Below are 22630 nucleotides of genomic sequence, written 5' to 3'. Positions count from 1 at the left end.
CACAGAGTCGAGGGAAGAAAGGAAGACATGATAAGGAGAAATTCCACTCTAGGAGAGATACTGTGAGACACAATGAGCAGTACACTTTCTCTTCCCTTTTCTAAGTGCAATAGGAAGGTCCAGGTCATCTGTAATGGGGTTAGTGGAATCAATAGGAACTGAAACATCAGAGGGATCAAGAGGAATACCTGAGTTAGTGTCAGTCGAATCTGGAGTTTCCGAGGAACCGATAGGAAGTGATGTGGGTTCTTTTGCAGTGGAATCAACCTCCCTGTGAAGGTGCTGTCGTCGTGAGTAGCACTGAGAAATAGGACACAAGGGAGGCGGTAAGGTAGGTGATATAGGAGGGTCAGACATAGGAGTGGACACAGGGATTGGAACCGGAAGAGGAATAGACTGCTCACTTCTTTCCCCAAAACACTTCCCCTGAGAAGAACCCTTCGGGAAAAAAGATGTGGACTTAAAAAAGGTGACATTCATAGTAACATACCGACTCCCAAAGATTGGGTCATAGCAACAGTACCCTTTTTGATTTTCTGCATACCCAAGAAAAACACCCTTCTTTGCCTTTGGATCAAACTTCGAGCGGTGAGGATCAAGAACATGAGCAAAGAAAGCACAACCAAAAACCCTGAGAGGGATGTGGAACATAACCCCCCTCAGGGAAAAGGAGGCTGAATAGGGTGCTACGTGAAAATTTGAGAGAAAAATGAATTGATTGTATTGTCTTGGAAGGAGCATATACACAACTTTATATAGAATTACAGAGCTAATTTATAGGGTGATAAAATAGGAAACTAACTTTTCCTAAAAAACTAATTTCTATATCAGTGGGATTCTCCAATTAATATCCCATGGTTCTAGGATATCCCATGATTCTAGGAAATTAAGTTTCCTAAACTGATGGACCTAAAATTATGGAGAATCAATCAGAGAGTCAATCTTCTACTTTCCAACACTCCCCCTCAAGCTGGTGAATATGCATCTTTCATTCCTAGCTTGGAGATAAGTCCTTGGAATGCCACACTGCAAAGCCCTTTTGTCAGCACATCTGCCAGTTGACCATTCGTTGAGACGTATGGAGTGCAAATTAATCCGCTATCCAGCTTTTCCTTTATGAAATGCCTATCTATCTCAATGTGCTTTGTCCTGTCGTGTTGGACGGGATTGTGAGCAATGTTAATAGCTGACTTGTTGTCACAGAATAATCTCATTGGACCTTCCCATCTGATCTTTAGGTCTTCCAAAATTATCTTGAGCCATAGTAATTCACATACTCCCTGAGCCATTGCCCTGAATTCTGCCTCCGCACTTGATCTAGCTACCACATTCTGCTTCTTACTCCTCCATGTCACAAGATTTCCTCCAAGGAACGTACAGTAATCTGTAGTGGACCGCCTATCCATGGGAGAGCCTGCATAATCTGCGTCGGTGTATGCCTCTAGGGTTAATCCAGTATTTCTTTTAAACAAGATTCCTTTGCCAGGATTAGCCTTTAGGTAATGTAGTATCCTATAGACCGCCTGTAGGTGAACCTCTTTCGGGTTGTGCATAAACTGGCTAGCCACGCTCACAGCATATGCTATGTCTGGCCTTGTATGGGCAAGATATATAAGTTTTCCTACTAATCTTTGGTACATTTCCCTATTCACGGCTGGATCTTCATTTACTTCTCCCAATTTGTGATTTGGCTCAATCGGTGTGGAGGATGGTTTGCATGCTAACTTTCCTGTCTCTCTTAAAAGATTTGTTACATATTTCTGTTGTGAGATAAAGATGCCTTCTCTGGAATGAGCTACTTCAATCCCTAGAAAATACTTCAATCTCCCAAGTTCTTTTATTTCGAATTCTTTGACTAGGCATCTTCTCAAGGCTTCCTTCTCCTTTTCATCATTTCCTGTCACAATTATGTCATCGACATATACCAGAAGAGCCGTGACTCCCCCTGCATCCGAATGCTTTATAAAGAGTGTATGATCTCCCTGACTTTGTTTGTATCCGATGGCAAGCTAACTTTAGTAAATCTTCCAAACCACGCCCTAGGTGATTGCTTGAGACCATATAGTGCTTTCTTCAACCTGCAAACTTTATTTCCTTTTAGATTTCCTTTGAAGCCCGGAGGAATATCCATGTATATCTCCTCCTCTAAATTACCGTGAAGAAAAGCATTCTTTACATCAAATTGCTCCAAGTACCAATCGAAATTAGCTGCTAGTGACAACAAAATTCTTACCGTATTCATCTTAGCCACTGGAGCGAATGTCTCCTGATAGTCAATACCATAGGTTTGTGTATATCCTTTTGCCACGAGTCTTGCCTTGTATCTTTCTAGAGAGCCGTCTGACTTGTACTTTACTGTGAAAACCCACTTGTAGCCCACGGGTTTCTTTCCTGGTGGTAGGTCAACAATTTCCCATGTTTGATTTTTATCTAAAGCCTGCATCTCTTCTCTCATAGCATCTTTCCATTTGTCATCAGATAATGCCTCAAATAAAGTATTAGGAATATGAATGGTGTTTAGACTAACTAGGAAACTCCTATGTGATGGTGAGAATTTTTTAAAGGACACAAAATTTGCTAAGGGATATAAGGGATGTTTAGTGCATTCTCTTGTGCCTTTCCTAAGAGCAATAGGAAGATCTTGGTCAGATGCTAATTCAGAAGAAATTTCTGGAACTGTATTTACCTCATTCTCAGGATTAGGAGTTGAATCTTGAACCTGCACAAGATTAGGATCTTGGTTTCTTCTTCTTGAATATACCTGCAATCTCATAGAGCCACAAAGTTCATCATTCTCTGTCATGGGTCTGGTATGAATGGGTGAAGAAGTTGGTTTGGTTTGAGGTGGTTCGATAGGTGCAGATACGGATTGAACTGGTATAGATGCTGAGTTTGGGTGTTGAGAAACTGTAGGTAGACCAAGCGGGAACAATTCTCTGTCCTTATCTTCAATGAATGACAAAGACTCCCCCTGAAGATAAGGTTGAGTGAAATATGGTGTTTTTTCTTCAAAAGTGACATCAATAGAGACAAAGAATTTTTTAGTAGGTGGGTGGTAACACTTATAACCCTTTTGGGTGGACGAATAACCCACAAAAATACACTTGATGGCTCTTGGATCTAACTTCCCTCTATTATGGGTATGAACATGGACAAAAGCAGTGCATCCAAAGATTCTTGGGGTGAGATTATTTGTTGTACGTAGATCGGGATAAAATTGAGAAAGTGTTTCCATTGGTGTTTTAAATCCCAACACCCTCGAAGGTAATCGATTTATAATGTATGCGGCTGTAAGCACAGCTTCCCCCCAATAGATTTTTGGAACATGCTGGTGGAAAAGTAAGGCTTGAGTTGCAGCTAGTAGATGACCATTCTTCCTTTCTGCTACTCCATTTTGTTGTGGAGTATTAATGCAGGAGGATTCATGGATAATCCCTTCTTTTTGAAAATATGGGGATAAAGTTTGGTTGAAATAATCTCGTGCATTATCCGATCTAAATCTTTTGATTCTGACCCCAAACTGATTTTGGATCATGTTATGGAAATTTGGGAGTACACTACTTACATCTGATTTAGATTTAAGAAGAAAGATCCAAGATACCCTAGTGCAATCATCAATAAAAGAGACGAACCATCGTGAGCCAGAAACATTTGGAACTGTGGAGGGTCCCCATATATCACTATGGATCAAAAAGAATGGGATTGAACTTCTCTTGTTACTGATTGGAAAGGGCACACGCTTGTGTTTTGCAAATTCACACACATCACAATGAAAATATTCAACACTCAATCCTTTAAACAAGGAGGGAAACATAGTTTTCAGAATTCTAAAAGATGGATGTCCTAGTCTAAAGTGATGAAGCCAAATGGTGTCTTTGTTGGATGATGAAAGGAATGACAGAGATAACTTATCCTGGACAATATTTGATTTGCATGATTTTTCAAGATAGTAGAGTCCATTCTTCTCCTTAGCAAGTCCAATCCTCTTCCCCGAATCCTGGTCCTGAAATATACAGTAAGAAGGATAGAAAAGCACATTACAATTCATGTCATGGGTGAGTTTTTGGATGGATATCAGGTTAGTGGACAATTTTGGAACATGAAGGACACTTTTTAATGTAAGTGATGGATTAATATGGATATCCCCAAGGCCAGCTACGGTAGTAAGGGAACCGTCTGCAATGGCTATTTTTCGATTGCTTGGGCAGGGGGTGTAAGTGCTAAAATGTAGTGAGGAGTGAGTCATGTGATCTGTGGCTCCTGAGCCAATAACCCATAAATCCCTAATAGGTTCATCTGAGACATTTAGTCCGTGAGGAATAGAAAACTTACCTGAGATTGTAAGAGAGCCTGTACCACTAGGTTTCTCCAACGATCCTAGAAGCCCCCTTAACTTTTCGATCTCCTCCTTATTGAACTCGGTCTTGTTTGGAGGCTTTTCTTGGCTCGGCTGATTTGTGGTGAAGTTAGCTTGACTTCGACTCTTCTGTTGTCCTCCTCGGTAGCCCCATTCCCTATTCGATGGTTTACCATTCAGCTTCCAACACTTCTCTTTGGTGTGCCTTGGTTTCTTGCAATAGGTACACCAAAGAGACTCCTTGTTGTCCCATGCAGAGGACAAATCTGTCTTCATTCCTTCTAGTATTTTCGGTTGTTCCATCCTTGTAGTCATGGCTGAACCTTCTAGTACTTGGGGTTCAAGCATAACCCCCCTACGGCTTTCTTTAGCACGAATCAGAGAAATAGTCTCATTTAGAGATGGTACCTCTTCTTTGCCGAGAATCTGGACCCTAACTTGATCAAATTCTGTGTTGAGTCCTACAAGAAAGTCATAAACGCGATCTTTTTCGATAAAACTCTTTAGGATTGCTGCATCCGCTGCACATTTAGTCTCAATGCACCGATAATGATCGAGTTCTTGCCACAGGTTCTGCAGTAAATTTGCATACTCGGTAACTGTCTTGCTGCCTTGTTTAGTTGCTCCAGTCTTGACTTTGATTTCGTACACTTGTGCTGCATCACGTGCTTTTGAATATGTTTGTCGGACGGCATCCCAGATCTCTTTAGCCGTGGATAAAAACATACACGTGTCGCTGATTTCAGGGTTCATTGAATTCCATAACCATGACATGATCATGGAGTCAGCTTCGTCCCATGCATCAAATCTTGGATCTCCTTCCTTCGGTCCCGTCCCTAAGAGATGGCTAAGCTTTCCTTTTCCCTTTAAATATGTTCGAACAAACTGAGACCACTTCAAATAATTTTTCCCGTTCAACCTATATGCTGCCTGAATGTTTTGCAGGTCGCCAGATGCTTGATGTGAGGAAACTTCTTCCGATTGTGCAGTGGTATTTGATACGGTGGCTTTTGACATATTGGGTGGGCTTCAAGAAAGAGAGAAAAACAGACAATGAAGGTCTGAAAAACTTAGTAAGGGTTGGCGATGAAGGCCTAAAGAATCATTCAGCCAATGTAAAAAAAAAGGTAACTGTAATGCTCCACCAAACTGAAGAGTGGATCGAAACCACTCAAAATCAAAACTGATCCAAATGAAACCAAAGGGATTCAGTAAATCTGCTCTGGGCAACACCAGATCTAAGATTTCAGACTGATCTGATGTCTCTACAAAGAGATCCAAGAAAAAAGGATGAATCCGATGGTGCAACAGTCCAGAAGAAGCAAAAATGTAGAGTTCAAATCTGTAAAAATGTAGAGTTCAGATCTGTAAAAATGTAGAGTTCAGATCTGTAGCCGATCTCGAAGAAGAATCAAGGACACTCAAGAACCTCCCAAATACTGTTTGAGAGTTCTTGAACCAGCAACAGAGATGACCAAAGAGATACTATGTGTGGATTAGGTCGTAACCTGGCTCTGATACCATGTGAAAATTTGAGAGAAAAATGAATTGATTGTATTGTCTTGGAATGAGCATATACACAACTTTATATAGAATTACAGAGCTAATTTACAAGGTGATAAAATAGGAAACTAACTTTTCCTAAAAAACTAATTTCTATATCAGTGGGATTCTCCAATTAATATCCCATGATTCTAGGATATCCCATGATTCTAGGAAATTAAGTTTCCTAAACTGATGGACCTAAAATTATGGAGAATCAATCAGAGAGTCAATCTTCTACTTTCCAACATGCTAAATCCAAGAACACTAGAAGGCACCCTATTAATCAAGAAGACTATCGTGAGAACTGCGTCACCCCAAAAACGAACTAGAACAGTAGATGTGATCATCATGCTCCTCGTAATCTCAACAATGTGTCTGTTCTTCCTTTCTGCTACATCATTTTGCTGTGGACTGTGAGAACAACTGCTCTGATGAATTACTCCATACTCTAATAGATACGAAGCAAGGTTCTTCTCAAAATATTCCTTGGCATTGTTTGATCTGAACACCTTCACTCATACCCCAAACTGTGTTAGCACCATCTGATGAAACTGTTGAACCAAGGACGGTACCTCATCATGGGATCTCATCAAGTAAATCCAAGAATATCGAGAAAATCATCCACAAATAAAAGAAAGTATCGGTAGCCACCCATAGAAGGAAAATGGTATGGTCCCCACACATCAGTATGAATAACATCGAAAGCAGATGAACACCTTTTATCACTAGCTTTAAACGAATGTCTACAATGTTTTCCAAGTTGACAGCTCACACTTTAAGCTAGATATATTAACAGACTCAAATAGCTTTGGAAACAAGAAACGTAAAGAAGGAAAAGACAAATGTCCCAAACGATTATGCCAATGCATAATCTGACCCACAGACTCTGACTCAAATTCCCTGCTAACATGATGACTATGATGATGAGGAAGCACATCCAGAAGGTAGATTCTCACCTCACGACCACTCCCAATCGTCCTCTTTGAAACCAGATCCTGCAAAACACAATGGCCAGGAGAAGAAATCACTAAGCAATTCAATTTCTTAGTTAAACTACTAACAGATAATAAGTTAGTACTCAATCTGGGTACATGAAGGATAGAGGGTAGGGAAATGGAATCAATAATCTTGACAGACCCCTTCCCAGCAATGGGAACATGGGATCCGTCGGCTGTGGAAACTCTTTCTCTGCCTGAACAGAGTTGGTAAGAAGAGAAACTAGTGGAACTATGGGTCATATGCTCTGTGACTCCAGAATCTATAATTCAAGGAGGTCCCTCCTTACCTGTAGTAGAAACATAGTTTGTAGTGGCATGCGAACTACCTGTATGAGCAAAGGAAGTAGAATGTCCACCACCAGAACCACCTGTACCTAGCTGTCCACCTGATAACGGATTAGGGCTGACTGTATCTCGCTGATTTAGTAATTGCTCATATCTCTCAAGTTCGGCCCTCACTGCAACAGCTGCAACAGACTCCAAAGTAGCTGTAGTAGGGGGGCTAGGTAAGTCACCAGTGACGGCCATGCTAACATTTCCTTTCTTGTTTTTTGAGTCTATTCGGCACAAGGTGAGGATGAAGCTTCCAATAGGTATCTCTCGTGTGTTTAGGCTTCTTACAGTAGTCACAGATCAAATCCTTCTTATCCTCCTTCTTGATTTCACTACCACCCCAGTCTCCACTCTATTTAGGTTTCATAGTACTGACCACAACTGACTGTTCAAGACTCGAATTCCTCATCATCACATTCCTCCTACTCTCTTCTCCTGATACAAAGGCATATGCCCGAGAGAGAGTAACACTATCCCTGGAAAGGATATGTTGCCTTGCAATGTCATATTCAGGATTAAGACCAGCAAGAAATTCAAAGACTCTATTCTTCTCTAAGAGCTTCTGGTAGGCAGCTACATCCTTAGTTGTTTCCCAAACCACTGTCCCTAGATGGTTAATCTCCTGCCACATGGTTTTAAGGGCCGAAAAATAAATAGTAATAGGTTTATCTCCCCGTCTGGTAGCAATAACCTAGTTCCTCAACTGATAGGCCCTAGCAACACTTTCACTTTGTGAGTAGGTTTCTGCAACCCCATCCCAAATTTCCTTAGCTGTATTTTCCCACAAAAAATTTTTACTTATATGGGGCAGCATAGAATTGCACAACCAAGTCATTACCATATAATTTTCCTGTACCTACCGGGGGCTGTTAGTCTTGGGTTTTACTTCCTCACCAGTGATATACCCCAACTTCCCACGAGCATCAGTGGCCACCTTTGCAAATTGTGACCATTCTAAATAGTTTGTACCATCTAACTTAGTTGTAGTGATGGTCCCAGCCCCAAAAAGGTCTCCGACACCTCCTCCCCCTTGTCCCATTTCAGTTCTTGATTTGTTTTCAACTCTGTGACCCTCCATTATTTCCAAAAACGGGTTAGAAAATCACTTTGAGATGAAGAAAAGGTAATAATTCCCTTCAGGCACCACACACCCTCTTCTGGAACCCTAGGTGATCCTCCCACAAAAGATTCTTTTTTCGTGGGAGTGGGAGAAGAGATAGAAGAAGCAGCCACTCCCTCCAGAGGCCTCCAAAACAGGTGGGACTTGAATCGCTCCCTTTAGAAAACTCCAAGGAACCCTAAAAAATTAGGGCACCACTTCCTAAGTGAAAATTGAAGAGTCCTACAAAAGCAAGACTCTCCCCCTTTCTCTAGTTCTTCTTGAATTTAATGGGAAACCCTAAACCAGCTACAGGGCAAAAAATATACACCAAAAAATCCAAAAACTAGGATTACCTGAGGTCTTTGATCAGCCTCTCATATCACCATGTAGTCGGCTGATCTAGGGCTGCATGATAGAGCAGCTCAAGAAACCTTCGGCCTGCTCTGATACCAAGTAGAAATTGCTGATAACTAATTCTGATGTATGCTTTGTGAAGAAAAGTAGTAGAAAACTGAAAGGTTTCAGCAAGAGAGAAAGAGAGAAGAAGAAAAGAGAGTGAGATGTCACCAGAATTGAATAGGTCTGGCCGCCAACCCCTCTTGATTTATATACTTAAAATAAAAGAATGAAACATTACAAAAATACCCTTAGTAGGCTGGCGAGTTTAAGTAGCTGAATAGTCACAACTTAAAATAACATAAACTAATGGGTCTAGGGCCCAATAACTTCCTAACTTAATAACTTAAATAAAAAATAAAACAAATCTGGCCCAATAACTTAAAATCGGCCCAAACTCAACTCTTATTAATATATTAGGGTGTGTGGGAGCCACGACTATCCCATTCATTTTTCCCTCATTTCTATTTCTTCTCTTCTTCTGCTCCTTTCTTCCTTTCCTTCTCTTCTCTCCTAGAATATGTTGTGACTGATTACATTTCCATTACACCCTCTACCTCGTATGCAATAAGTTCAGGTAATGAAGCCAATGCCTTTCATGTTTCCTCATTTCCCTCTCAGTCTCCCTAGATCATTGATTCAAGTGCCACAAACCATATGACTGGTAAGTCTTCCATTTTCTCTTCTTGTCGTATTCTATATGGAAAGGATAAAGTTAAACTTGCTAATGGCTCTTCTTCTTCCATTGCTGGACCAGGAGTTGTCTCTCTTCCAGTTGGCCTAAACTTGTCTAATGTTTACCATGTCCCAAAGATGCCTATTAATCTCCTATCTATTAGTTGCATTACTAAGTCTTTAAACTGTTTTGTGACCTTGTTTTCCGACTCGTGTGTTCTAGGATTTGACCTAGGGGAGAATGATTGGTAGGGGCCGCTTGATAGATAGCCAATGGAGAAATATTTGTGCCCTTTGTCAAGTTGGAAGATCAACTTACTAATTGTCTCACCCAAGGGTCTCCACAAGTTGAAGCTTGATAGGAACCTAGGCAAGTTGGGCATGATAGATATCTATGCTTAGCCAATATGTATTTGGAATGGGGGCAATTTTGTCTTTCCTTTCTATTTGTATTTGGGCGCCCATATAGGGACATAAATGTATTTTCTCTTATTGATATAAAAGGAATTTTTGAGGTATGAACAATGACACACCCTCTTCTCCTGTAACTCCTTTCTTCCTCTTCTTTTCTTCCTGCCACACTCTTGCAACTGCCACTATTACCATTCTTGAATCTAGTATGCATGAGCTCTAGATGTAACTTCCAACAATTGTCCTTAGTGTGCTTTGGCTTCTTATAATATTCACACACATCTTTCTTTTCAGTACTAACCTTTGGCTTAATTCCAGCATTAGCAAAATGATCAATAGGAGTTCCACAACCTAAACTTGCCTCCTACTCTCCTCACTACTAACCATTGCATAAGATTGAAAGAGGGTCACCTCATCCTTTGCTAGAATATTCTGTCTGGCAATATAATAGTTGGGGTTGAGTCCAATAAGAAACTCAAAAACCTGATTTCTCTCTACTGACTTCCTATGAGCCTTGGCATATTTTGTGAATCCCTACAGTCTCCATTAGATTAATCTCCTGCCAAAGGGATTTCAGCATTGAAAAATAAGTAGTTAAGGGCTTCTCCCCTTGTTTTAGATTTATTCACACCATTCTTTAGTTTATAGGCTCTAACTAGGGGTGCTCACGGTTCGGTTAATCGAACCGTGGGGTGATTTTCTGGACCAAATCGATTTATTCGGTTTTTACATTTAATCGAACCAAAACTGAACCGATGCAACCGGTTAATCGTGGTTCGGTTTTTCGGTTTTTTTATGCCCTAAAAATTAAAAAAAGAAAGGGAATTGCGAGTCCTGAATAATACGCGTCTAAGATGCCAGAGCTCCGCAAGCGTCTCATGCAACTTGTCCACTAAGTCCGACAGCTGCTCCACACAATCGCGCAGTGCGCCTTGCCACCTCTTGCTCCCGTCCTGGAGCTTGGCGAGGCGGGCGATGTAACCAGAGGTGGCCTGAGTGCGGGAAAGACTAATGGTTACGCCGCTCATGCGAGGTCGTTGGAAGTCCTGGTGGAGCCGGTGTTGGAGGAGAGCGTGTGGAGACAGATGTTTGGATAGCTGGCGTGGATGCATGATGAACGAATTAGATCCCCGGTGTGCCGGATCTTGATGCGGCGGTAGTGCATTGTGCTGAGTGGGAGAGAGAAAGGAAGAGAATGAAAAGGCAAAGAGGGATGAAGGGAGTGCCATTCTTAGCTGAAGCCTGAGGATTGATTGGCTTTGGCTGAACGCCTGAATGAATCGGAAGAGAAGAGGACCAGACTGAGTACAGTGAGAGAGACAGAGAGTGAGAGTTCGAGAGAGAGAGAGGGAAAGAAAGGGAAAAGCCAAAAATATAAAATTTTGGCTATTCAGCTTCTAGTCTGGCTGCCAGTCTGCCACTGCCAGACTCAGTTCGACAGTCTGAACACTCTCAGACTGTCGAACTGAAACGTCTCATTCGCTGTCAACGACATTTATTAGATTTTCAAATATAAAATAAAATATAATATATAATATTAATATAATATTATATAAATATATATTATTAGATATATATCGGTCGGTTCGGTTAACCACCGGTTTTCTAAATGGTTAACCGAAACCGAACCGAAACTGTCGGTTTTTGAAAACGTCGAACCAAAACCAAACCGATTGGTTCGGTTAACAGATTTTTCGGTTTGGTTTCAGTTCGTTTTTTCAGTTTTTTTTGCTCACCCCAAGCTCTAACAACATTCAACTTTTGGGAATAGGTCTTTGTAACACTACCCCACACCTCCTTTGCGGTATCCATCCATAGATAGTGTTGGCTAATATGAGGTTGCATGAAATTTACTTACCAGCCTACTGCAATATAGTTTTTTTTTGCATCCATCTCTCATAGGCAGGGTCATCCTCCTTGGGTTTCTTCTTACTCCCTGTGATGTATCCCCATTTCCCTCTACTAGAGACATGGATTTTTATTGATTGAAACCATGCTAGATAATTGGTTCCATCAAGTTTTGCTATGGTTACTACTCCTAGTAGAGTCTCCACAGACCCTCTCGAGATAAATCTAGTGTTTGAAGGTTGTTTCGTCTCACCTGAAGCTTCCTCCATTGATCAAACAGAAACAAATTAAAATCAAAATAAGGCATTATTAACAAAGAATTACTGACCTGAGGCCAAAACTGATCCCTAATCACCCAAAACTAGGCTTTCTTAGAACTTGACAACCTAGGAGAAAGAGTGAAAATGCAACAACTCCAACTAGGAGCTTCAGAAATCACTCCAACCTAGATCGATCTCAAAGAGAGTCAAAAAACTTATCTTTAAGCCCCAAATACCAACTTCAAATGGTCTCTAGACCCCTTAATCCAAAATCTCTAGTTTGCTAGGGTTTTCAGGAAAGTCTCCAAGAACCTGTCTTGGGCCACAAACAAAAGTTGAATTCTTCTCCAAAAACCTGCCTCCCTCCATTTGGGCTATCTAAGTGGTCAATCAATCAGCCACTCAATTCTCCATTCACATTGTGTATGGGCCTAAAGGAAGAAACTGAAGCTGGTGAAAAACTTATTTTGATACCAAGTTGAGAATCACAACTGCAATAAATCTGAAATCTAAAGTAAAAGAAGGAAGAGAAGAGAGCAATTGTACCTTTCTCTAGTCCCTCAAATCACTTCTATTAGAAACTAATTGTAGTTTGGATACAATTACATGTATACCCTTAGTAGGCGGCTAGCTCAATAAAGACAATAAGAAAAGTAAAACAGGCCCATAACTAAGGCCCACTAATATAGACATAAGATAGATATAAATAGTGCTAAAAATAAAAGAAAAGAACTATGGCCCATCCGGCCCAATATCTCTACAAATAGCAAGCTCATTTTTACTAAAACTAGTAAATTTTTAGAGAACTAAAACCTATCCCTATATCCACCAGATACTTCCTAATGTTCCTTTTAGGAGCCATTGAATCAGGCTCGACTTTCCATTATTCTTCCTAAAATCTGAAAATTTCTTGTTCCATGATTTCTCTAAAGTTTCACTTCCTGCATTAACCATTTACGATCTATTACCCAAAACAACTTGCTAGTTAATATTTGGTCTTTCAGCTGTGGATTTTTTGAATTAGTGTGAAAAAATTGCACATTTTCAGTGAGGAAAAAACAACTTGTCAATTTTGACATTACTTTATATTGTAGGTTGATATGATAGTGGTAACAGATGGAAGCAGAATACTGGGCCTTGGAGACCTTGGTGTTCAGGGCATTGGAATTGCAATTGGGAAGCTGGATTTATATGTTGCTGCTGCTGGGATAAATCCACAAAGGGTAAATGGTTATTATTATTATTATTATTTGCATCATTATCATCATCTCTATCTATATGTATTATCATGTGTCTCCATGTTTGACTGTATATCTGTATCATTGTCTTTAAACTTGACATTAGGGGTGATCATTTCCAGCCTGGACTAGAAAACCGGCTTGGCCCATCACGGAAGTTTCAGGGCTTGGGCCTAGGTTTTCTGTCTAGGCTGGGCCCGGACCCAGCCCTGGCCCACAATATATGTCATATATGTACTCTATGTATAGATACATACATATCTGTGTTATTGTATATTATATAAAGTATAAGATGAATTTATACATATATCATATGATGTATATATAATATTATAAATATCTAATCTGTACTATTTAATGACCTAGGCCCAAAGCCTGGCCCAGGTCCATGCAGACCTGGCCCTGGACATTAGCTCTTATCACAGGTGCTAAGCCCGGCCCGGCCCAAGATCATCCCACTTGGCATGCTTCTTTTGCCAGTTCATCTCTTTGCCACTGATTAGTTGCTGTTATTCTGCCTTGATTGCAATTAGTACATATCATTTTATATTATATATAGGATTTTATTTTGTATGGATATCCCCATATTTTAACCTTATTGCAACATCCTATATTTTATATTATTGTCATTTCCTAGGATTTTTTGATTCTTTACATCTGTTTGCTCCAGAACTAAATATCCGTGAAACCATCTGATGGAATATTTAAATGACAAAAGTTTCACAAGTCTTCTTCCCCAACCCCAATTGCCATCTCTGAGCTACCATGATTAATCCACTAAAATCCATACTGCTTTTGTTCAAACTAGCATTGCCTCTGTGCTTGGTCTTCAACCTTTCATCCTGTTAGTTTTTGTATTATTTATCCCAAGTTCACAATTCAATTATCTAAGGTAGACCTCCATTCCTACCTTGTATTTATTCAGGACCTTACAAATGGTGGTTTCAACTCTCTAAAAAGTCCTAACATGCACCATGGTGGTGGTTTATTTGATTCTTGAAACAATCTTCAATGCTAATATGATTATATTCTAAAATCACTTTTAGTAATTTATATTGCTTTTACATTTCATGTTATTTCAACTCAATGGAGCCTTATTCCAACTATTTGGGTTTGGCCATGCAAATCCTCTGCTGTTGTACTATATAACATTTAGTATTTTGTTTTCATGAACCTCCAAGGTCCTTTAAAGAGATAAGTGGAAGTATATTTTTGTTGGAATAAACATTTTATGTATTTTCTTGGGGCAATGTTGTCTCCTTGCAAAGGGCTTATCAGTCTTGGGCATTGATAAAGATCTAATAGAATAAACAGCCTCTTTCATTAAAATGTGATCCAATTATGTTTATCCTCCATGTTCACTCTGGTGAAATAAAAAAAAAATCCAATAGAAAAAGTCAGATGTTTAAACATTATGACAAAATTATCATATCATTCACATTTGGTTAGTAGATTTGGTTCTGAAAACTTTGATTGCAGCGCTTGTAATATATGTTGTAACAATATTGATTGGGTTTTAGATTCCATCAATTGTCTGCAAATAAGTCTGACATTTTACCAAAATGGAAATATAATAACATGATATCCATGATATATCTATATTTTGTCTGATCATAGGGTTCACATATACGAGTTTGTTGGTGCATGGACTGCCTCTACAGTACATTCCCTTTGTCACAGCTATGTGTTTTGATAACACATTAATTTATTAATATCTGCATAAGGAATGATTTAAAGATATTGTGTGCCATGCACCCCAATTAAGTGGTTAGCCTTGGTTAACTACCATTACTTTTTTCCATTAACAACTCTCCCCTTGGGGAATTAAACCCCAATACATCTGGTTTCTGTTCACCCCTTGTTCTGTAAGCCCATTACCATCATCTATGCTTTTAGCTGTTCATGTTCATATACATCTTGTCCTCATCTCCAAGGCTAGCTTCTTGATCTCCCTAAAAATGTCTATGTTCTAATGAACAAACCTGACTTCTTTTAAGGAGCTTATGATTACATGTGAATCCTTGTCAATTAAAATACCCATATAAGGAATTTTATAATCCTTACACGACATAATACTGCTGACAACTTTACCCTGGTTGAATCTCTCAATCCAATAGATCCAGAATATATAGCTAGGATGCTCCCTTCACAATTTCTGAACTGTGTTTTCAACCTATGATTGAATGGGCCAATTGGATTGGTCAACCTGTTACCTGGCCAGAACTCTGGGTATGTTTGACTGCTGATCCATTTTCCTGAAGAAAAACAATTCACTTGGTCAATGACCTGGTGACCTGACTGGTTGAACCACTGAACTTTTTGATCTGGTTAGTGGATCATGGGTCAAATATTAATTCTTTGCTGTTTTTTTCTTTTAATTTTTAGGCATTTCCATTATTAGTTTGAACCATTTGATCCGGACAGTTGAACCACTGACCCACTACTCTGATGGAAGGTTTTAAGAACACTTTTCTGAAAACTCTTCCAACTCTACAAGGTCCTGGGTTCCCTGTGCTGCAGAGTTAATGGGGCAGTTCCATCAAACCCATATCCACTTTTCCACCTTAAAATGCTCTAGCCTTGTCTTGTTGGTGAGAAAAGATAGCTGAATACAACCTTCTTTGTTGGATGAGTGATGTCAATGGGTTGGGTAAGTAGTAAACCCACATTAATTGTCAGCCTTAATCGGGGTTTGGCTCATGTTTGGGTTGCGTCTGCTCCATGCCAGACACAACCCGTTGACATTGTAGCATTTCAATAATTGGGTTGGTCAGGTTTGGTTTAAGTCACTTCCTTACCAAATCTGATCTGTTGACATTCCTAGATATGACTGATTTTGGTTGAAAAGCCATTACATTTGGAGTGGAGAAAGAGGAAAAGAGAATGGGATGGGTGAGGGTGGGGGAAACTGAATGAGGTCATTTTTATCACTTTCTTATTTCAGGTGATGGTTTCATGTGTTCTCCAACTTTGTTAGGATGGAATAATGAATCAGGAAAAACTTAAACCATAGTTGAATGCTTACAATCAGGTTGGAGTATGGGTACCAATTGCCAAAAACCCACATACATGATTTACACAGTGTGTAATAAAGTAAATACAATATAATATGTAACATATGAATATACCACATAGGGAGATGTTTTGCAGTAGTTATTATGAGGAGTTTTGATATCAGGGAATAGAGATATAATGTCTGTGTCAATACATAAATTCTATTTCATGAAAAATAAGTTGCAGATCTCTACTCTACATCAGATATCTCATGTTACACTGTTTTTCTTGAAAACTTAGTTTTTGATCAATGAAGAGCAAAAGAACCAACCTGTGGGCCAATATACCCTATCCCAAGCCTCACAAAACCAAAAAAGAACTCAGCTGCTGGCTCAGATGGAGCTGGTAAAGTTAGTAGATGTAGTTCCTACTGACCTAGGATCAAATCCCACCTTCACCCCAAGTTTACCTGGCCATTAAAAAAAAAAGAATCACCTTAATTCACCACATGAAAAAAGAAGAGAAGAAAAAGAACCATAACCAACCAACCTAAAAATCATTTTTATAGTCCCAACAAATCCAGAAACCTTTACATCACCTACAACAAACCCAAAAACCACCTGCCCTGTTGCAAACAAAGCAACCCTAGTTATCAAGAATTAAAACCACCCAACGATGACCTTCATTTACAATTTACATAGATGCTTGGATTACTCTTCTCTTAAGTCTATGTTTAGTGTAAATTCTTATGGTAACCATGGCCTGAATTCATAACTTCAGTGCTAGCACTAAAGAGGTTAAGAGTTCATCAATTCCCAGAGGATTTCATTATCATCAAGTTCTTGATGCTTATGTTTCAGTTGTGTTTTTCTTTACCTGTGCTGTCTCTTGGCTATAGACTCCTGGCTTCTTATAAGGAACAAAGAGTAAGTCATAAATCATAATCAATATTTTCTGTTAATTATGGTTGGTATTCGCATTTTGTAATTCATTTTGTGAGTAGGTGTCTAGCCATGGAATTTCTTAGCCTTTTCTTTTTTCCTTTAATAGGTACTTCCTGTGATGATTGATGTTGGAACTAACAATGAGATGCTTCTTAAACATCCCCTATGTAAGGACTCTGCCTACTGTGTGTCTGAAATAATATAAATACCATATGTAAGTAGAGACTGTAATAATTTTAAATAAATTATTTACTCAATAAATACTCTCTTTTTTACCTTTTCAAAAAAATAAATGCTTTCCTTTCCTATATGGAGTACTTATTACTTAAAGGGTTGTGGTTCTCATATTTGGCTGTCAAACAAGAAAGTAATTGATTTTTAATGTGTTAAGTGTTTTGTTTGGAACTGAACCCTCAACGAAAAGTATTATAGAAGCTACTCTGTTGGTGGCTCAAAAATAGTATAGAAGAAACTATTTGATGCCTGTACAAATAATATTTCTCAAGATACTTCCTAGTCAATTCCTTAATTTCATTTATAGTTTTAGGCCTTCCTTTCTGTTAATGGTTTGGTTAACACTGGTTCAGTTCTAGGTCAGAAACAAGAGAGAAAGAATAGAGGAGAGGAAGAGAAGAGGAAGAAAATAGAGAGAACAGATGGAGAGAAAAATCATCCTCTCCCAGCCGACCACCTTATTTATATGTTTTGAGTCTTGGTGTAAAAAGACTATTATGTCCCTAATTAAGTGTAGGACACAACTTTCAAAGTTCTTACAAATACTCTGAAATTGTTTACTTATTTTGCATTTTATATGTAAATAGAAATATAGAATTTATACAAGCTTGTGCATGAGAATTCCTTATATCTAGATCAAGTTTAACTTACCAAACAATGGATATTCAAACTATTTAAATCAACATTTTTAGATAATAAAGGAAAAAAATCATTAAAAATAAAAATGAATACAAGGGTAGATGATAAGAAATCTCCTTGGAAGGAAGAGATACAATAAAAAAAGAAACATCCTACTCATACAAACAGGAAAATCTCACTGTAAAAACTCACAACCCACCAAAATGATTCATTATGCAACCAAAGTGTAAATCAGTAAATGCCATGGGACCTTCAAATGGAAATAGCAGTTATTCATTCATCTTACTCAAATACTACCTATCTGCAACATAGCCCAGACTAAAACAAGAAAAGAAACAAAGAAACCCAACAAATATTCAACTAAAATAAACCAACAGAATTGGCTATCTTCCAAATTTCTGATAAATGCTTCGGTCCTCAAACAAGTAAAATCTTCAAATTTCCACCTCACTGCACCCTTAACAATTTACCTTCCAGGTCATCAATTTCAACTCTAAGCAGACCACTACTACCTTAAGAAAACTAATAAAGAATCTTTGGATCCCCACCTCAATAGCTCCCTTACCTCCATACTTTCTCTCCTAATCCAATGTTGTCCTTTTACATCTTCAACTCTCCTTGCCCTACAACTCCCCAAATTCATATTCTTCACTTCAACAAAATTGGACCGATCATTTTCTTTTTCTTTTTTAACTCTAGAATCCCTTACAGTTTCCCACCAAAAGTAGAAGAGCCATACTCTTGGCATCCAACATTTGGATCCTTGTGAACAAATTGAAACTCTTTTTTCTTATCTCTTCCTTCTAATTCAAACTTTTTAGCAAATTTCACCACCTAGAAAGAAGAAGCCCAGCCTTTTTCCAACTTGAATTTCTTTATTGATTATCATATTTAAATCCCCCTTTAGAATTCATTCAGTTAATGTCTACCTTCAGCATCTTTTTTTTCCACTTATTCCTCAACCTTATTCCCTAAATTCTCTTTAACATCAACCTTGTGCTTTTCTAGTTCCACATAAATGGACTAGTCATCTAGTTTCTCCTCTGATCAACACAGTCTGAACTCCATGTTGATTATTTAAAACTATTTAAATCAACATTTATGCTTAACAATATTATATGCTCTTTCTTTCATCAAATTTGTAATTAATTTTTTTTTTCTAATTAGACCTGGGATTGCAACAACACCGCCTTGATGGCGAGGAGTATCTTTCCGTTATTGATGAATTTATGGAGGCTGTGTTTACTCGTTGGCCAAATGTGATTGTACAGGTAATTTGGATTATTTATACATGGCTATTATCAATTACTGCTCTGAATATTTGAAAGTGGTTCTTACATGATGCTGCTTACCTGGATGAGGAAGTACTGACATAACATGGATATGGACAGTTTGAAGATTTCCAAAGTAAGTGGGCCTTCAAGTTACTGCAGCGCTATAGGCATACCTACCGAATGTTTAATGATGATGTGCAGGTAAAACACCTGTTATCGTGGTATTTAATGGCACTGTATGATATACACAGTGGAACCCAGTATATCTGTTTGATCTTTTTCTTTAATCTACAGATTCCGAGGAAAGGTTATCATTTTTCTAATTGTTTGTGAACAAATCTGCAATGATTCCATAGCTCATAGATTGTAGAGAACTGGTTTTCACGGCCATCATTCCTACTGTTTTCTGATTTTTTTAGTAAAATGCTGTACAGTTTGAATGGTTTGACTGTCTAGGTCAATGAAGGTTTAGAACACTGATTTAACGTGACACCTCTCACCTCACCAAGAAGGAATGGGAAGGTAATGTGGTTATCCACAGGGGTGGTGATTATTTAGACAACTTGGAAGGAGAGAAATGCAAGAATCTTTAATGGGAAGTAGCTTGCAAAACAATCAATCATTGAATGTATAACAGTTAGAGTAATCCATTGGATAAAGACCAAGGAGTTTGCATCATATTCAATGGACAACATACTTAGATGGAAAATAGTAGCTCAGTCATCAAGGCAAAAGATGATTCATATGCAGTGGAATTGCCTATAAATGGTTACAGAAAACTAGACTCTGATGGCTGCTGCCTTTGGAACCCGGGACCCTTGGACATAGGAAGTGCTTTAGATGAAAACAGCAACATACTTGCAGTATAGTTGGGACTGACTGGGCATGGAGATTCACTAAGAACTGAAGTACAATCACTTCTGCATGGATGGGCACAGGAAAGGGTAAAGCAATCAAAAACAACATGGCTGATAGATTGGCGTGGCAAGGGGTGAACACAATAGAAACGTTTTGGGCTCTTTTGTAATATACAAACAGAAATGGATTAGGTTATTTGGTTACATCCTAAGCATAAAGATGCTTGGCATGTTGTACATACAATGTTCTTTTATAATTCAATAAAAGTTATACAGTTAACAGAAGAAAAATAGATAGGGAACCTATTGAAACTTTCAGCTTCTCATACTGTGGAGCTCAGTCAGGCTCGAGATATTGAGGGAATATTACTGAGCTCTATGAACTCCTAGAAGTAAAAACGAAAGTGAATCCTAAATTGAAAAAATGTTGTTTTAGTGTTGGGATGCAGTTGTCCTTGGTTGAATATTAAATTACACATTGTGTTTTCTGATCAATACATTTCCTTTTATTTAATCATGGTTAACTTTTCAGAAGTTGGTGCAATAAAAACAAGGTAAAGATTATGCATTTCATTGCATGTGTATTCAGATTATCTTATATAGCAAGAGGTACTTAAAGTCATCCACAAGTTTAAGACTAGTGTGTGATAAAGACATTAAGATGTCATAATCATTTTATACTTGGCTAAACATCATGATTCAATATAAGTTAATGACAGGGAACAGCAGGAGTTGCAATAGCTGGTCTTTTGGGCGCTGTAAGAGCACAAGGAAAACCAATGATAGACTTTCCAAAGCAAAAGATTGTTCTTGCTGGTGCTGGAAGGTCTGATACTAACCCCATACTTGAAGTGAAACTTTATATCAGTGTTATGTTGGCATGTACCAAATCCAAGTGTCCAAAGGTTAAGATGCTGTTGTCGGTGAAAATATCAGTCATCCAAATATAGGAAACATGTTGAAAATGTTGTATGGAAATACTGTAAAAATTAGACATGGAGGAAAAATTGTGACATACTCCAAAAAATATAATGATATTTTATGAAATGATAGAGGAAGCATAGGTAATCTGTTTAAATTATTATCTTGTTCCTAACCATCAAAAGAAGCTAATAAAACTAAGGTTAATAGACAAAATAATATGATGGAAAGTTGTCCTGTAAAGCATAAACTACATGATACAGTGGGCTCAAGCAAAATTTATACTCATAGAAAGTACAAATGGTTCTAATAGATCAACTAAATAATCTATCACACAGACAAAAACTAAGATTTAGCTTCATGTTGAAGGTGTCAACTGTCTCAGCTACTAAGGTCTTTAGCTGGTTGTAGTGGAGACTTGGGATCAAATTTCCACTTTCACCTGGGTTGGGGGGGGGGGGGGTCATGGGCATGGGGGATGGGCTACGGCTACCCCTGTTGTGTATCCCAATGAATAAAAAAAGGAGACTTCATGTTTTGAAAGAAAACCAAGAGCATTCATTGATTTTAATTAAAGTCAAAAGGCACAAAATACCTCCCATTTATCCACCGGAAAGAGGACCAGCAGCTTGAAGCTGATTGTTAGAGAACAGGTAAGATTAGAGTACAGAAGTCTCCCAGCATGCATCATGGTTGTGGTACAGAATGTTAGTGCTTCATTGTCTTTCTTCCTCCTTCCTTCATCCTTTAACTATACTATGGTGGTATTGATGCACAGATCACTTGGTTTATGGAATATGTCTGCTCCCACTGTTAACAGCTTCTGTTGGTCTTATTTTGAATTAAAAGCATAACAATCAACACTATTTCTACCTCTAGACATTTCAGTTATCCTAGTGGTCCATACAAAATGAATATAGATGTTTGAAGAGCTTTCCATCTCAATAATGTCCTTTCTGTCTTAGTGTAAGGTTTTGAGACATGTTTTACCCTCATCATGCAGTGCAGGAATAGGAGTTGCTAACACAGCATGTAATACCATGGCAAGGATGCTGGGCAATAGCGAGTCTGCTATTGAAAGTGCAAGAAGCCAATTCTGGGTGGTTGATGCTATGGTGAGTGTTCACCTTGAATGATCACCAGAAGTTGTAAGACTTAATCAAACAGGACATCTTATTCATGCATACTTTAACTCTTTACTCTTATTTATGTTCCAAAGAGACAAGATTACAATACCTTACGAATGAAGGAAAATGAAGATGTTAAAGGGTGTTGAGGATTTTGTGCAGATTTGTTAGTTATTTTTATTTATTATTTGTTTAGATAGTAAGTGGGGACCACAAAACTCTTGTTGGAACTCTTTGGAGTGATGTTTTAAGTTTTCTATGGAATTTTATGTGTTAGTCGCCCTATAAGGGCATATTAGTCATTGTACTTATTTTTTACCTAAAGTATATGTTAGAATTGTTAGAAGTAGTTAAAAGGGGCATTATTGTCTTTTTATGTTATTCTTTCTCTCTTATATCTGCTGTAACTTTCCTAAGGGTATTATAGTCATTTCAGCCTTAGTAGAATGCTAATACAACCTGGGTCGACAGTAAGGA

The 22630-nt window shown here is 38.4% G+C and overlaps 1 protein-coding gene across 1 annotated transcript in view; it reads left to right on the top strand.

Moving 5' to 3' along the window:
• The window catches only part of LOC104606431 (NAD-dependent malic enzyme, mitochondrial), a 135206-nt gene that overhangs the window by 27487 nt on the left and 85089 nt on the right, over nt 1–22630 (top strand). Inside the window, exons 5-10 of the mRNA XM_010271624.3 lie at nt 13020–13148; nt 17208–17268; nt 19142–19245; nt 19366–19449; nt 20825–20931; nt 22030–22141. Of these exons, the coding sequence (XP_010269926.1) occupies nt 13020–13148; nt 17208–17268; nt 19142–19245; nt 19366–19449; nt 20825–20931; nt 22030–22141 (597 nt within the window). The remainder of the gene's footprint in view (nt 1–13019; nt 13149–17207; nt 17269–19141; nt 19246–19365; nt 19450–20824; nt 20932–22029; nt 22142–22630) is intronic.

Source organism: Nelumbo nucifera, chromosome 6, assembly GCF_055504915.1.
Source record: "Nelumbo nucifera cultivar China Antique chromosome 6, China Antique-T2T, whole genome shotgun sequence".
In the NCBI taxonomy this organism is placed as follows: domain Eukaryota; kingdom Viridiplantae; phylum Streptophyta; class Magnoliopsida; order Proteales; family Nelumbonaceae; genus Nelumbo; species Nelumbo nucifera.
The sequence above is the reverse complement of the archived record's forward strand: the minus strand, read 5'-3'. Positions and strand labels throughout refer to the sequence as shown.